The following is a 17,283-nucleotide window of genomic DNA, read 5'->3' as shown; positions in this document are numbered from 1 at the left end:
ACCCACACACCCACACACATTCTGTATTTGGTCCGAATACAAAATGTAGGTGTTTTTCTCTCACCATCTGCGTAAAAATCCCCGGCCGAATTACCTACTGTTTTTCGACAAACACCAAGGTCATGTGGTAATTTAATTGCTGTCCGAATCCACATCTCTGAGTTTATGAGAAGAAATCGGTTCAAAATTCGATGTTTAATACCTTTTTGACCACTGTAAAGTATTTACAAGAACAATATTTCATAACTGCTCCACCACAGCGAGTGGGAGCAGAAAGAGAAGAAAAGCATGCAAACATTCGAAGTGGCTCTTTATTATGTCAGCCGCTGGTATGCAGTACAATTTTAAAATGTGTATTATATAGTTATTTATATACACCACTATATCGCATATAATTATATAAAAATTATTAGTATTATTTTCCTATTTTTAAACAGGAGATTTAAATTATCAAATAATAAATAGGAATATATATGATCAAATATGCTTGGAGTAAAAAGAATAAATTTTACATAATAAGAAGAATTTTTTGAATACATTTCATTTATCACTGAGGTGATATGGAAATGTATGTTTACAGACGTCCATAGGAGAAACAATTACCGTCCGAATAGGGCTAATGACAACATATGGCTGCTTATATTGCTTATGCTTTTTGCTTATGTTATTAATATTGCCAAATAAATTTCAATGATGTTTACAATTTTGAATTATGATTGTCTATTAATTACCCTGCCAAGATCTAGCGATGTCCCTGGTATGAACACAACAATTTGAGTCTCAACTTGACTACCATAAAGTTAGTCTATGTCTAAATAATGTTCAAACATTAACGCCATTACCTGATACTGTAAAAAAAGAAAATCCAGCAACTGATATCAAAAGTACATAGTGCAGGGTTAGTGCAGTAACTACGACCACAATTGTGTGTTTTTGACCTTTATCCTTCTCCTTTCTTTCCTTCTCTGCATTTGCTCTGCATGTTTTCTGTGTATTTCTCTCTCTTTCCCTCTCAATGCCCCTGACCTTGTTCTTCTTGGTGTTATATGTATGTGTGGATGAACATACTCTTGCTCTGTCTGGCATCAGTCTGTCTGCTATAGGCAGTGATAAAGAGGGAGATGGAGAGGACATGCTCTCTGACTGTGATAACAGGCCCAGCCCTGACTCTGAACCCAGGTGAGCTGGGCCATTTCCTGTCTGTCTCCTGCCATAACTTCCCTCTTCCTCCACTTCTCATATGGCTGTCAGTGTACTTCACAGAGTCTCATCCTGTCTGTTTTCCAGGAGAGAAGGTTTGGGCAGCAGTTTAGGAAAAGCATTCACGGCAGACACGCAGCTGAAGAGTGTGGGAGGATCTTCTGAGAGCAGCCAGAAAGATCATTCATCTGATAAAAACGGTAGCAAGCCATTTGTGAAATCAATCAAGATTTCTTTCTCAGATGATTCTGAATCGATCCAAAATTTTACATGAACTTTCACTAAATTAAATAAAAAGCATGTAAAAAAACTGCAAATGAAGGGTTCATTGTAGCAACGTATGTATACCACAAAAGATCCACTGTGCATACAAAAATATGGCTTCAGAGAAGAAAAAGGCTGAATAAGCTTTATTTTACAATACCTTAAATAAAAACATCTAACATGAACAACATGAAAAAAAAACTACATTCAGTTATGAACTAAATATTTAAAGGGAATAAAAGTTTTTGCACATGAATTAGGCCAATCTGAACAGTTTCCATTACACAGAATGAGAGCTGCTTCGGATGTTGTTATACGTACTATTTTTTGTTTGTGGGCAGAGTTGACATATTTTAGTATGCCATTTATGCATAATCTTTACACATAATTTAACCCACTAAAGGTTTCTAAAAAACAAAAAAAAAAAAAACATGAATCATCAGAGTGGGATTGTGACTTTCTGGATCGAAACTGAATCAACTCATGAGGTGCCTAAAGATTGATATGAATTTGACACCAATATCTTTTCTCTATAATTTCTGTCGTAGGTTCATCTAGTTCTAAAGATAAGGGTGTAAAAGAGTTTCCCGTCCCAAGTGAGAAAACTGCATCCCATTTGCTGGGTAGGAACTCCTCAATAATACATTCAATTTTTGACTTGAACCATCAAATCAAACATCTCTACTCACTATCACATTCCTCATTTCTCCTTTTTTTTTTAAATGCTTTGCAGATGATGATCTTTACTATGACGATGACTTCAACAGGTAAAAAATATGCCCTTCAGATGTTATTTTTGCTCAGTCTGAATTCTGATGGTGTTGTCATCTTTCTCTTTTCTCTTCAGTCATCGCTCTGAAAACTCTAAGAGTGAAGTGAGCATCGATGAGGAGATTGAGGAGGTGTCGATAGAGGGGCCTGACATCAGTGATAAGGTATTCTTCAAAAAGGTGCCATTACTTGTGTTGACATTGCGTGTTTCAGAAGGAGTTTAAATGACTGTGGTTCTTGATCATTTTCAGATAAATTATTATTAACCTTGTAAAGAAATTATTGACATTTATAATCCAGTATGAATGCAACATTGATGTGGTTATTCTTAATGTCACTTAATTATGGCCCCACTTTTCAAAAATCTATGTGAAGAGGGACAAATGTCAGTAGATTGGCCTCATGGATAAGAATGCATTGTGTAAAAGGCAAGAAGTGAGAGTGGCATGTTTGTTAATTGCAAATATGGGTACTTAAAGAGGCCCAATGAGGCAGTGAGAGGAAGTGACATTAGTACTCATAGTATAACAAAAAATAATAACCTTGACTGTGATTTTGGATCTTATTGACTCTAATCTCATCATTTTATTTGGTTTCTCTCTCTCTTTTTTCTAGCTTGGTGAAACCACTCAGGATGTGAGCGTCTCGCAGATAAGTTTGGGTGCCGACTACATGGAAGATGTTGCTTGACATTTAACTGTCAGTTCCTTATTTTATACTTTATGTATTTATGGATTTAGTTGACAATAAATAATTAATTACAATCTGACTGTTGACTCTTCCTGTTTTTCTTTATTGCCATTTAAAAAAACCGGAAGGACAGAAATGAAAGGATTGCAAATTGTGATTTCTCGATTTAAAATAATACCAGTCGTTGAGTTGTGTAACAGTTTTAATGTCAGTGAAATTGTAGCAGACATCACAGTGAAATTAGTCTTCAAGACTTTTTGAACCATGCATTAAGTGCTCGGTTGGGTATTTCTTTTTGAGGTGTAGCATCAACCTTTTACATGAAATCATAATCTAGACAGTGTGCGTGTCAGGCAGCTTTGATGGTCTCACACTCACACCTACATGTTCCTATAGAGCTCTCAGTGAAGTGCCACCTTCTGGTCAGTTCAGATAATTGTCATTCTTATTATGCAGCTGTGCCCTACCCAAGTTGTCTTTCCTGATCAGGAACCAGAAGGAACAGAAACCTCTCACTGCTTTCCATTAGACTTGTTTGTGTAGATACTGGTAAGTCGCTTCTTTTTTCCACTTCAGTCACGTTCAATTTTTAAGTGGAAATGTAAGTCAGTGCCTGTTTGTGTTAATACGTATGTATTTAATTACCCAGTTTGCAGACAAATTATTTGTTAGTCTTGGTGTGTATATATTTAAATTTGAAGATTTGAGTGTGCAGGATCTGTGATTAAGTGAGACTCTTGCAAACTGATATTGGTCCACTTAAGGTAAAAAAAAATCCTCAAAACTAATATATATATAGAGAGAGAGAGAGATAGATATAAGTACATAGATAGATAAATAGCATCGTCTTTTTTCATAGCAATGAATGAATGTGCATAATTATAAATTTTTTTTTTTTACCGTTGGATGTGTTTTCCTGAATCTGTGTGACATGATGTTATCAAATGCCTCGTTTTTCATGCTTGATGCTTGCTATGAAACGTATGAATGCATGGAAAGTAGTAAATAGTTGAGAAATGCAATGCTTTGCTAGACAAACGTCTTCTTCAGGACTAATGGCCAGTAAATAGGTTGTATGCATTCAATCTCTTGCTGTGTACGTGACCTGATTTTCTGCAGATTTCCTCTTTCTACAAAGGTAAAATGTCAAACTACAAAGCAACATTTGCACTGAGAGCTTTTTCCTGGTGTGGAGTGAATGATTGGATTTAATCTGTCCTGTAACTCACACTCACAGATTCTTATGAAATATTATAAAGCAGCTGCAAAACGATGGCACCAGCAGGGTGTGAACTACGGGGGAGCTCGGCTCCCCTTAATAAGACATGGGCTCCCCTGAAAACGTGATTTGTGAAATTTTGGGGGTCTCAAAAAATATTGACAATGTGTTATTTTGACGTGCAATTTCAGTTTTGTGTAATGTGATCATCGTGGATTATTATGTGTAAAATTGCAAAAATATAATTAATTCATACATGACGGCGATTTAAACCTAATTCACTTCAATAAAGATAACTATACATGCTATTCTTGTCATGAGCATCAAGGTGTGGGGGCGCTGCGGTGCAGATTCCACTCATGTTTAGTACGTTAACTCAAGAAAAAATATAAACTCTGGACCCTGGTCGATTCTGTGTTAAGGTAAGGCATGTTATTTGCAATTATGTGTTGTGGCTGGGGTGTTATAGGTCTGCGTGACTCTCGATGTCTTAGGCCTAACTGAACGGAGGAATTATGGTATTCTTCTGTAGCCTGAACCCCCCCCCCATAAAAAAATAAAACAAGTGGGCTCCCCCAAAGTCCACGGTATAGTTCGAACACTGGGCACCAGTGTCTCCTGCATTCTTAGGAAAAATTAAGCATTTCTTTGTTTTTGATATTGTAATATAAATACTTTTTACATTTTAAACCTAATTGTACGTTAGATTTCAGTTAATTGAGCTCTGCCATAAAATTTGGTTTTGACCTATGTTCCTGTTCTTTTTTCTTTCCTTGCAGTTTCAAGTGGAGAAAATGGAGGAATATGATTACATCAATGATAACTACTCTGAAATATTACAAGCTGCGTATGATGAAATGGTGGAGCCGTGTTCGATGGAGCGCAAAGTGAAGATTGAGAACTTCCTCCAGTTATTTGTTCACCCTATCATTTGTTTGGTTGGTTTCATCGGCAACGCCCTCGTGATCATGACGTATGCTCTCTACAAGCGGACCAAGTCCATGACTGACGTGTATCTGCTGAACGTGGCCATCGCTGACATCCTGTTTGTGGTGGCACTGCCTTTGATTATCTACAGCGAGCAGTATGGGTGGTCCATGGGGAACTTGTCTTGCAAGCTTCTGAGTGGCATCTACAGCGTGAACCTCTACAGCGGCATGCTGCTCCTGGCTTGCATCAGCGGAGATCGCTACCTTGCCATCGTACAGGCCCGCCGGTCCTTCCGGCTGCGTTCAAGCACTCTGCTTTACAGCCACCTGGTCTGCGCGGTCGTCTGGTTGTCGGCCCTGCTCTTGTCCCTTCCTACCTTCATGTTTTATGAGCGTTACCAACCCGGCCCATCCGAATCCAGCATTTGGAATGTTACTAACAGTGAAGACGGGCCATATGTCTGCTTTTTTAAATTTCAGTCAAATGAAACGGCACGTGTGATGAAAACTGTGGTGCCCAGCTCTCAGGTTGCGTTGGGTTTCTTCTTGCCGCTGCTGATCATGGGATTCTGTTACTCCAGCATCATTGTCACCCTCCTTCAGGCCAAGAACTTTCAGAGACACAAGGCAGTGCGTGTGGTCCTCACTGTGGTCCTTGTGTTTGTGGTCTGCCATATGCCTTATAATATAGCACTGTTGTTTTATACCATCAACATGTTTCAAGAGCAGGAATGCAGCGTTGAGGAGTCCATCGGATTGACCGTGATCATAACGAGAAGCTTGGCGTACCTGCACGCTTGTCTCAATCCCCTGCTGTACGCCTTCATCGGGGTGAATTTCAGAAACCACTTCCGGAAGATCTTACAGGACATCTGGTGCTTAGGGAAGAACTACATGTCAGCGAGACGGTCCTCACGGGCCACCACTGAAATGTACGTTTCCACGCGACGCTCTATGGATGGCTCGTACAATGAAAATGGCACTTCGTTTACCATGTGATTTGGTGCTAATTAAGGGCAAAGTCCCCAGCATTGTGACTGACAGACTGATTAGCATTGATCAAAGATGAAAAATGAAAATTCAGACATCAGTTATTCACCTTCATGTTGTTCCAAACTTGTATGACCTTCTCTTATTTTGTCCCACACAATAAAAAATTTAAAAAAAAATCTGACTGGGAAAGAAAGAAAAGGTCTCCCAGTTTGACTGGGACAACATGAGGTTGAGTAAATGATGAATTAATTAAATTTTTTTTTTTTTTTTTGATTTTGAGAAATTATGCCAATTACAAACCAAAGAGGGGAAATGATTATTCCTTGTGTCAATGGGCTAGAACAGCAAAGCGTAAAAAGTCTTCTGTTTATGAATTAATTTTGCAATCAATAGGCACTATATGTAGTACTAATGCAGAACGTTTTTATTTTTCTATATGTACTATTTACCTTTTGTACATAGAATCTTTAACATTGCCTAATGTACCCAAGATATAGACGTTGTAAGTTTTATCTAAATAAATTAGGCAAGATATTGCAACACAATAACAAATAGTGAAGAGCGATGTTCTGAAATGAGATCCAGTGCTGAGAATCAGTGCACCATCTGAGGCTTACCAGTTTTTTTTTTTTGTTTGTTTGTTTTTTTTTTTAAAGGATCTTTTTTTTATTAATCACAGGTTTTGAATGATATTGGAAGTCTTGTATGTGCCATGACCTTTGAGACATTGTCTTGTCTTTGACCTGGATACATGCTCTCATACCCTTTTGCATCACAGTCCTCTACAAAAACTAGTTCCTTCCCCCAAAACATATCTGATTGCATATCTGATCATCACTGAAAGGACTGTTTCACTGCCATAGCATTTTTATTTTAATTTTAAATTATTTCATTAAATAGGACATTTTTTCATTATGTGTACATTCCACAGAATTGACCTAAAGCTGCTGCTATGAACTTCTCCATTATTGAAACAAATACAGAACAATGTACTTCTATGTGTTTTGCCACTGTCCCATAGCTCACTTTTACAGTGGCATGAACACACAATTCCACCATTTAGTCCTTAATTTGTGTCTGAGTGATTCATAGAACTCCTCAGACTAAATGAATGATGGTTCAATTAATGAAATGCAGTTTTTCATATATAAATATTTATTGCTAAAATTTGTTGACAAAATTGCAGTTCATAGTTTAAAAGGAAAGTTTAGAAAGTCAAGATAAAAGCTTTCTTTTTTTTTTTTTTAAAGAAAATATCCAAAACATTTTTTCAAAATAAATTAATTATTTTGTGTTTCGCAGAAAAAATAGGCTCATATAGGTTTGCAACAACATGGTGAGTAAATGATGACTGCATTTTCATATATTTGGGAGAACTATCCCAAAAAGTTAAAAAGGATTATGCGATTCCTAAAATGCTTTTTGTTTAAGGCTGTCCATGTTAAAAAGTAATTCAGGTGAGCGCTGAGGGCTCAGTAAAAGCATCTTCTGTTGCCCCCTATTGATATTGAAGAGCAGGAGCGCACGAGATGTGACCAATTATTTTTTATAGTAGCCTACTTGCCGCTCCGTAACAAACTATCAAATATAACAGAAAAGAAAGACAATCATTCCCAGATTTTCAAGTAAGCTATAATTTTAGCTATTTAAATATCGAGAGAGAGAGAGAGAGAGAGAGAGAAAATCCCATAGTGAAATGCTTTGTGAAAATAACTTTACCAACAAGTAAAAAATGTATTCTCTGAGATTTCGTATTTGTTGGTATAGGGACTTTATACCCAGTGAATTATATTTACACGGTGAATCGCTTACATTTAAAGTACAAAAGTATCATGATGAATGATGTAAATAGCATTATTAGCCTATACCTGTAGGCAGAGGCATAGCAATGGGGCAGGCAAATGCCTGGGGCCCCGCATTTTAAGGGGGCCCCCGATGGCCGACCACAACAGGAATGTTAATATTAATAGCTATAACACTCAGCGACATCTCTCCATCCTAGAGCCCTGCACGGGCCTCAAATTTAGGCCTTAGCCCGGCCCGTGTCCTACAGCTTATCAGAATTACCGGCCCGAGTCCGACCCGAGCCCACGAAAACACGAAAAACGAGAATTCAGCTTAAATTTTCGTTTTTCGTTCAGGGGTGGAAAAATGAATAAACATCTTGAATATTCGATTTCTACATGTGGGCGGGAATTAAACGCCCCTTTCTGCTGATTGGTCAGCCGAAGATCAAACCGTGCCTTCATCAGTTCTTCCGCAGTATCATGCAGCAGAATAATAGTCCTCCACTGCTGCAGTTGTATGGATTAATAACCCATTTTATCAATTTCATATTTTTCTCATCAAACAGACTAATGAATAGCTCGACACAACTCGAACCGGGGCAGAATCTAGACAGGTCTTTCTTCTGTGTAGACCAGCGGTTCTTAAAGTGATAGGGGGTCCAACAGACTTACTGGGTGAGCAGGGTAGGCTATGACAGCTGTCATATCATACCCTGCCATGCCAGCTGATGCAAAGAAAAGAATTTATATCTACACAGAAGAAAGCCCTGTCTATACTCTGCCCCGGTATGAGTTGTGTCGAGCTATTCATTAGCCTGTTTGTTTGATGAAAAAAGATGAAATGTAGTTGCAATAAACGTGTTAAGATTCCATACACCTGCAGCAGTGGAGGACTATTATTCTGCTGTGTGATACTGCAGAAGAACTGACGACGGCACGGTTTGATCTTCGACTGACCAATCAGCAGAAAGGGGCGTTTAATTCCTGCCCAATTGTAGAAATCAAATATTAAAGTCGCTTTTTTTTATCATGATACATAGGCCTACTGTGATTTATTCCAAAGTGACTTATATGATGCATTTAACGTCAAATAATCTAAATGAAGCCTTTTTAAAAAAGACAAGTATTTGCTGTGGTTCATGCATGCGTCGAAAAGATGCTCAAGGAGACCGAGAGGCGAAACAGACTTACTGGGTGAACAGGGTAGGCTATGACAGCTGTCATATCATACCCTGCCATGCCAGCTGATGCAAAGAAAAGAATTTATATCTACACAGAAGAAAGCCCTGTCTATACTCTGCCCCGGTATGAGTTGTGTCGAGCTATTCATTAGCCTGTTTGTTTGATGAAAAAAGATGAAATGTAGTTGCAATAAATGCGTTAAGAATCCATACAACTGCAGCAGCAGAGGACTATTATTCTGCTGTGTGATACTGCAGAAGAACTGATGAAGGCACGGTTTGATCTTCAGCTGACCAATCAGCAGAAAGGGGTGTTTAATTCCCGCCCATATGTAGAAATCGAATATTCAAGCTGTTTATTCGTTTTTCTACCCCTGAACGAAAAACGAAAATTTAAGCTGAATTCTTGTTTTTCGTGTTTTGGAAAAAAAACGAAAAAACAAAAAAAGAGCCGTTTTCTCATTTTTCTACTTTCAATATTAAATAAAAAAACGAATGATCGAATGATACACGGATTATCACAGGTTACAGGTTTTCTTTTTCTTTCTTTTTTTCTCAAGTGTACGGTTACAGGTTAACAATTTCTTTACATATTTCTAGGTTGTTTTTCTCTCAAAATCAAAGTTTATAGTTTTGACGTGATTGTTATAATTTCAAATTTATTTGAAAATTTTATTGGCGATCTCACTGAACATCAGTCACCACTGACAGCGGGATCAAGGTTCTGATGTAGGTTGTCTTGCTGTATATATTGGACTTTGATAGGAAGGTGATTATGGAGTCTATGGAGTTTTATTTATATCTAATCATGGAGTTTACAAAAACAACAGTTTTGTGTGAAGAGCAGCATCACTAGCTGGTTCATTTCGAGTCCTAGATGAAAGTAATAACATGATGCTTTTTTCAGTAACCACCTGGATTTAATCATAAACATTTTTGATTAACTAAAAGGAATAGGCTGATTGGAGTGCAGTTTTTACTAAATATATTTAATTCATTATAAAAATAATATAGTATGTATTGTACTATATAATATGTTTAATATATTAAGATATAATACATTATTTTAATAGCCTAGCAAGTGTTCCCCTCTCATTTCGCTGTCACTGAATAGATACAAAATTAACTATATATCTATCTATATTTCTCCCTCTGCTGGATAGGCACTGTAACTACACTCATGTGTTGGAGAAATGCAGTAGGCCTCTCTACATGAGCAAATGTATTAGCAGTTGCTTAAAATAAAATAAAGAACTTTTTATACCAAGTAAATATCATCATTAAAGGACAAATCAGTGGTTTATACTATTTAAGATTGACGTAGGTTTGTGAGAACATGATTATGTTCACAAGTTCTTTTCAGTGAGCTTTACATGCAGTTCACAAACAGCTGTCAAAGCATCTGAGATTAGAAACTGCACTTGTAACTACCCTTATAAAAAATAACCATAACACCACAGATACCAAAATACCAGTTAATTTGTTAATACAGTTATTACTACTACAGGAAAAAAAATTATAAAATAGTATGTTTTATAATAGGCTACCAAACAACGTTTTATTGAAGTCACAATAACTGTAGTATCTATGGTATTTGGTACAATTTTATGTACCCTGGCCTTCATCTGGTCATTAAACTGCTGTACATGATGTTCTTCATTAAAATAAAAATAAGATAAAATCTACAAAATTTTTATTTTTATAATATCATTTTTGTGTATTTTGTCTTTTTGTTAGTGGCACAGATAGTTGTCAAATTACGTGTGTAAGTGTTTGTAATTTCCAACATTATTAAAGTACAGCCAATTTTAATGAATTTTTTTTCTTTATTAATTTTAAAGGGACTTGTGTTATACTACTGTATTTGTGATGAGTATTTAGCAATACATAGTTAGTCATTATTATTAAACATTTATTATTTTTTCTTAATTTATAGTATACATCGAAAACTTGCCCAAATGTAATTTATTAAATTATGCAAATAGTACAAAAAATATATAAAATAATTTATATATAAATATTACATGCTCGATCAGCTTTCACTTTTATGTAAAACACTATGATACTGTTTCTTTATCTTTTTCGATATTGTTAAGTCCAAGTTATTTATAAAATAAAATAAAAATCTGTTTGAATGAGACCTTTTCATATTTTGTATATGGAACTTCTGCCATAATAAACAGTGCATAATCATATTTGAAGGTTTTAAAGCGCTTGTAGTCGAACATTTCTACGTCATGCTGCCGGAAGTTCCGGCGGAGCAGGACGGAAGTAGGTACGTGGCTGCTATAGCTGACATTCTGCACGATGGCGACAGAGGTTCAGAGCGGCGACCTCAACAGTGCAAATTCAAGCCGGCTCGAAGTTTCTATCGACGGTTTGACTTTGAGCCCGGATTCCGAGGGCGAACAGGAGCAGGCCGAGGTGTCCGCTGGCCAGAGCGTTGGAAACCCTGAGCTGAGCGGCGATGTGGAGGAGGGCGAACCTGCCAGCAGCGCTACGATCGAGAGGAAATGGGGCTTTTCTTTAGTCGAGCTCTACGGGCTGGCGCTCAGATTCTTTAAAGGTATTTTATGTCACTGTACACACGTACAGACACTGACTGAACACAAACACGTATTAGCATTGTCATCTCTATGTTACAGATTGATCTTGCAGTGTTGTTTCGATTTAGTTAGGTCGCTGTTTTCTTATTAGAGTCTTGTCTTTTTCACTTATCGGTGTTTGGTGAAAAGTTCTGCTTATACAGGTCTTGTAGTTCACTTCAGTCGCGGTGTTCAGGGTTAAGCACCTCTAGAGGATCTGCCCCAACTGGTGACAGCACCACTGTGTGTGTCATGTGCCTGACTGATAACTTTAAGTCAAAGTGTCTCTATATGAAAGATTGCATAAATATTCAAAATAGACCTGTGAACCACTAGTGCTGTACTCCGTATGTCTCTTTGACAGCAAAACCAGCACTGTAGATTTTGTTCAATACAATATTTAGTCCTTTCCACAAGTCTACACCCTCTTAAACAATATGTTTGTGTCCATCAGCTCTATAGTTTAAGTGCTGCAGCTCTCTAATTAATGCACAAATAATGTACCAGTCAAGATGTTTCAGATACCAGCTGAGCGTTAATGTGTCCTATGTGTCTAGTTTGTGATGTTCAAGGCATATGTGCACAAAAAAACTCAACACAATTTACAGAAAAATCATGATCATCTTTTCATGACGTTGACATTAGTGACACTGGCAAATTTGCATTAGATGGCATTCTAAACTGGGACTGGGCTTTGTGAGTTGCTGTAAAACTAATAATTAATTAAATCATAATTTTGAAATAATATAATTATAGAACAAAAACAATCAAATCACGTTGACCATTAACCATTAACCCACTAATTCAGGGCTTATGTCAAGTAAATATTTAGCATCAGAGTGGTTTGGCTGACAAAAAAGTTTGGAAATCCCTTTTCTAATGTAATGAGAGCCTGTTGCAATTTTGAATCCACATTTTTGCAATGTTTTCCCTCAGAGAAAGATGGGAAAGCCTTCCACCCGACCTATGAGGATAAACTCCATCTGGTAGCCCTCCATAAGCAAGTGTTGCTGGGGCCTTACAACCCAGATGCTTCCGCTGAGGTGGGATTCTTCGATTTGCTGGGAAATGACCGCAGGTAAGCATTGATTTGATCTTTGACCTTGCTGTGCTTCCCTGCTGTTGGAGTCACATAAGCAATTTTTATGTATATTTAAATTTTTTTATCTTTTAGCTCTAGTAAAGTGTTGTCCTTGAGCTCATATATATCATAATGTGTGTGTAAATACAGTTTTTAAATGCTATTCATACTTATCCTATAGATACTATAAAGCTGTTGTTGTGTACACGCTTTTTTGAATGTGAATTCTTTTTTTTTTTAGTCTGAGACGTATAGGGGTTTTGTTGTGGATATACAGATGGGGATCTGCAATAACAATCGTAACTTTTTCAGAAAGGAATGGGCATCTTTGGGCAACATGGAGAAGGAGGAGGCTATGCTGGAGTTTGTAAAGCTGTTGAACAAATGTTGCAGTTTATTTGCACCTTTCATCGCGTCACACAAGATTGAAAAGGAGGAGCAAGAGAGAAAGAGGTCAGACTTGCAGATAAAGATGATTGATTTTTCCTTCTTTATCGATTTTATCTTCTCACTTTGTTAGTGTCACACACTTTTAAATTAGACCTATTTACTGTTTTACCCATTAACCAATTGGATCTCTTTAGATACAGAGAGGTCCACCATGCCAACATAAAATAAATTTGGGCTCCAGTAAAGAATTGGTCTTCATAAATAAAAACCTGAACACTCCGTAAACTCACAGATGTCTCTTATGTTGTGTATGGTGTCTTGTTTTTCCTGAGAAGGAGGGAGGAAGAGGAACGGTGGCGTAGAGAGGAAGAGGTGCGTGAGCGACTGCGGCAGGAGGAGGAGAGACGAAGACGTGAGGAAGAGGAGAGGCTGAGGAGAGAAGAGGAGGAGAGAAGACAAGTTGAGGAGGAACGACTCCGTGTAGAGCAACAGAAGTGAGTGACACCTTTTGAATTATTCCAGATCTAAAGTAAAACAGGATCGTTTGAAAATGTCTGTTGAAAGACTCAAGGCTGGAATATGCCACATGACTTTTGTCCAGATATTTTTTTTCAGCATCAGACTGGTTCTGTCCAGTCAGTGGATATTGTCTATTATATACGATATTGTTAATTCCAAGTCATTTATAAAATGAAATAAAAAATCATATTTTCATATTTTGTATATGGAACGTCTGTAATAATAAACATTGCATAATAATATTTCAAGGTTTATCCTCATAGGTTGGGTAATATTTTCATTTTTTTCTGAACGACCTGGTAGTGTGATTCTCAGTTGTTTAGTATATGATGCCCAGTTTTTCTCTGTAACCATATACAAAATCAACAGGCATATGTTGCCTAGTGTTTTAATATTTGTTCAGATTTTTAAAATTATGTAGTATATTCAAGCCTTTTGTAGTAGAGCCCAGGGTTGGGCCGATACCAACTTTTTGGCTTCGGTAAAATGCCAGTCTCTTTGATACTAAATCGATACCTTGGGCAACAAATAAATGGCCTTGAATGACTGATGAAATTAAACTAGGACTGTCAACACTTTCAATAATTTAAAATGAATTTGCAAACTCATGACACGTGAAAATGCGAACGTCTTTAGCCCCACCTAGAATAATTTTTCAACCACGTGAAATAGTGGGTTGTTATTTCAGCTGTCATACACATTATTTTAAATGAATGTCTAATTAAAAAGGGTGAAAAAGCTTGTTGTTTGTACTTGTTTAGTACTGGTACACTATGCAATCCTAGTGAGTTGAGCCTCATGCTTGATTGTGCACATAATGAATTTTTCTCACTCTCTGGTGTGTTAGGCAGCAGATCATGGCTGCATTGAATGCGCAGACAGCGGTGCAGTTCCAGCAGTATGCAGCGCAGCAGTACCCCGACAGTCCAGAGCAGCAGCTCATCCTCATTCGACAGCTGCAGGAGCAGCACTATCAGCAGTACATGCAGCAGCTGTATCAGGTGCAGCTCGCTCAGCAGCAGGTGAGAGCCCATGATTCATTCTCCCAGTCTCACCCATGTCTGCAATGCCTTTGTGATGCATGACTACTTTTTGAAAAACTACAATGCTGTTCAAAAATTTAGAGCTGTTACAATTTTTTATTTTTAGAAGAAAAATAATTTTATTAGGCAAGGATGAATTGAAGTGACAGTAAAAACTTTTTCTATTACTATTTCTATTTCAAATTAATACTGTCCTTCTAATAGTCAAAGAATCCTGAAAAATCACTGTTTCTGACAAAATATTAAGCTTTTTTCAACATTGATATTAATAAGAAATGTTTCTTGAGCAGCAAATTATCAAATATTATAATGATTTCTGAAGGATCATGTGAAATTGAAGACTGGAGTGATGGCTGCTGAAAATTCAGCTTTCCCCATCACAGGAATAAATTGCATTTTAAAATGTATTAATGTAGAACTAAAAATTATAAAATGATATTTCGCAATATTACTGTTTTTACTTCTATGTTAGAGCCTTTCTTCAAAAACATTTCTTACTGACCCCAGTCTTTTGAATGGTAGTGTATATGTGCTCAACTTTATTCAATATGGAAAGCTTTTCCTCTCCTTTTTCATAGTTGATAAGCCTGTTCATATTGCTATGCACCATTATGTAATCGTCACATTTTATTATTCAGATTTAGAACAGACCGGTATGCAACCCACCAGTTAATAATGACCGGTTTTTCCAAGTTCTATAATGTAATTTAGCATAATTCTGGACAGTTTTTTTTGTTACAATTGTGTGATGCCAATGTTTTCACTGTTCTCTCCAGGCTGCCCTGCAGAAACAGCAGGAGGATGCTATAGTGCTGTCTACATTAGAGGCCAGTGAGGTGTTAGCGCCTTCTGCTGGAGAGGAGGCTCCCACACTGAACGGCCAGGCAGAGTCCACTACTGACAGCTTAGAACGAGAGCCGGACCTGGAGCCTGCAGACGAGGTCACTGAGAATGGACCCACAGGTGAGTTTGCGTATATGTACCACTTCATTTACCTGCTGTTAATGTCAACTTAAAATCAAACAAACAAAATTTTCTCTCGGTTTCCTATTGAGAAAAAAAGCCTACTGTACCTGATATATATCCATATTAATCTATCAAATTAAGTTAAATCGAGATCTGAATATAGAGGTTGTGAATTGAAATTAGGGCTGCACGATTATGACAAAAATCATAATTGTAAATTATTCCCTTAAAATTGTAATTGCGATTATTAATTACGATTATCACAATTTACATTGAATGATGTTTATACCATTGTTTGATGCAACTGCATGCCGTATTTTTATATGAAAATAAACAAGCTGAAAGCACTAACTGAAAAACTTTTAGTGCTTTTCTATAGTAAAGCCTCAAAAGCCTTCTATAGCCTCAAATGTCAACTATACATCGGATTGATTTCTTCTTTAAATTATAAAAAAGTAAAAATATGAATGGTATTATAATGTTATACTAAAACTAAATTTAAAATAATGGGGAAAACCCTTAAGATAACATGTAGAAAGAAAAAAAACGCATCTTAAGCACGCAGAATAACATAAGTGGACTTTGAACGATTAATTGCCACTTTGAACGATTACGTAATTGTGGCATCCATAATTGTAATCACGATTAGAAATTCGATTAATTGTGCAACTCTAATTTGTGTTTTAAAATTCTCAAAACAGGGTTGGAGATTGTGGAAGATGGAGTTACAATAGTCCTGGACAGGAGAGGAAGAAACTCAGGCGATGCCTTCGTGCAGTTTGCCACTAAGGGAATTGCTGAAAATGCCCTAAAGAAAGACAGAGAAGTCATGGGAAACAGGTTGGTATTTCAATACTTGACACAAAATATATATATTTTTGGAACATATATGTGTTTTTTTACGACTATTTCACGATAACATTTCACATCTTTAAATCCATTCATTATTTGTAGCGCACAGCCACCCAGTAATCGCAATGAACTTTGTGCTTTGTTGCTTTTAATAACACCGCTCAGCTTTCAAATTCTGTCAAGTTTTATCACGAAATACAAATTATAAATGTGTTTTTCCTCTTTATTGCAATTTATAGCACAATATAAACGTAAAGGAATATCAGAAGGAATGGGGAAAAAAAACAGTATAATTTAATTAAACGAATGTCTCATTGTAATGTAAAGATGATTGAATCAAATGCTTAAACAGCTTAAAAAAAAAAACGCTTAAACTGAGGCGAATACAGCGATCTGTAGCGCCACATTAAAGAGTGTGTGAAAAACGCATTATTTCAAGACACATTGTTTGTATTTTGCTATAAAACTGACAGAATTTGAAAGCTGAGACTGTTTTATATTAAAAGTACCAAAAACACAAAGCTTTTTGCTATTATTGGGTGGCTGGCACACAACAAATAATGAATGCATTCAAAGACTTGAAATATTATTTCCAAGCATACTGTCCCTGCGAGTAAATGACACATGGAATAATTTCTGCTAATAATTCCACATATATTCAAATCAGTTGCCAGGCCACCGGAATTTCTCGTGGTGCTTCCAATCCTGGCCATTTGCATGTGCAATACTCTCAAAATATTATAATTTAATCTTGCATTTGCTACGACTTAATTCTTGTAATTTTGACTTCATTTTCAAAATATTTCGAGATTA

At 36.7% G+C, this 17,283-nt stretch overlaps 3 protein-coding genes across 13 annotated transcripts in view; all 3 read left to right on the top strand.

Annotated features, from left to right (window-relative positions):
- The window catches only part of LOC107693227 (FGFR1 oncogene partner-like), a 12,454-nt gene extending 9,411 nt beyond the window's left edge, over positions 1-3,043 (top strand). For 7 of the 9 annotated variants that reach the window (XM_016492524.1, XM_016492528.1, XM_016492523.1 and 4 more), the window contains 6 exons: positions 1,090-1,179; positions 1,288-1,400; positions 2,013-2,087; positions 2,198-2,231; positions 2,312-2,399; positions 2,851-3,043. In XM_016492524.1, the coding sequence (XP_016348010.1) occupies positions 1,090-1,179; positions 1,288-1,400; positions 2,013-2,087; positions 2,198-2,231; positions 2,312-2,399; positions 2,851-2,925 (475 nt within the window). In that variant the 3' untranslated portion in view covers positions 2,926-3,043. The remainder of the gene's footprint in view (positions 1-1,089; positions 1,180-1,287; positions 1,401-2,012; positions 2,088-2,197; positions 2,232-2,311; positions 2,400-2,850) is intronic. The other 2 variants (XM_016492530.1, XM_016492529.1) reach the window with 1 other exon arrangement.
- A 369-nt stretch (positions 3,044-3,412) lies between these two features.
- LOC107693211 (C-C chemokine receptor type 6-like) lies at positions 3,413-6,230 on the top strand. Its single transcript, XM_016492497.1, has 2 exons — positions 3,413-3,474; positions 4,924-6,230. The coding sequence occupies exon 2, from the start codon at positions 4,939-4,941 to the stop codon at positions 6,070-6,072; it is 1,134 nt and encodes a 377-aa protein (XP_016347983.1). The 5' UTR covers positions 3,413-3,474; positions 4,924-4,938; the 3' UTR covers positions 6,073-6,230.
- Positions 6,231-11,266: 5,036 nt separating this feature from the next.
- Positions 11,267-17,283, top strand: part of LOC107693226 (Golgi resident protein GCP60-like) — a 14,457-nt gene continuing 8,440 nt past the window's right edge. For all 3 annotated transcript variants that reach the window (XM_016492521.1, XM_016492519.1, XM_016492518.1), the window contains exons 1-6: positions 11,267-11,600; positions 12,556-12,697; positions 13,013-13,153; positions 13,426-13,584; positions 14,457-14,631; positions 15,429-15,615. In XM_016492521.1, the coding sequence (XP_016348007.1) occupies positions 11,342-11,600; positions 12,556-12,697; positions 13,013-13,153; positions 13,426-13,584; positions 14,457-14,631; positions 15,429-15,615 (1,063 nt within the window). In that variant the 5' untranslated portion in view covers positions 11,267-11,341. The remainder of the gene's footprint in view (positions 11,601-12,555; positions 12,698-13,012; positions 13,154-13,425; positions 13,585-14,456; positions 14,632-15,428; positions 15,616-17,283) is intronic.

Source organism: Sinocyclocheilus anshuiensis, unplaced genomic scaffold, assembly GCF_001515605.1.
Source record: "Sinocyclocheilus anshuiensis isolate Anshui unplaced genomic scaffold, SAMN03320099.WGS_v1.1 scaffold810, whole genome shotgun sequence".
In the NCBI taxonomy this organism is placed as follows: Eukaryota; Metazoa; Chordata; class Actinopteri; order Cypriniformes; family Cyprinidae; genus Sinocyclocheilus; species Sinocyclocheilus anshuiensis.
Note: the sequence above shows the minus strand (reverse complement) of the source record. Positions and strands in the feature narration are given on the sequence as shown.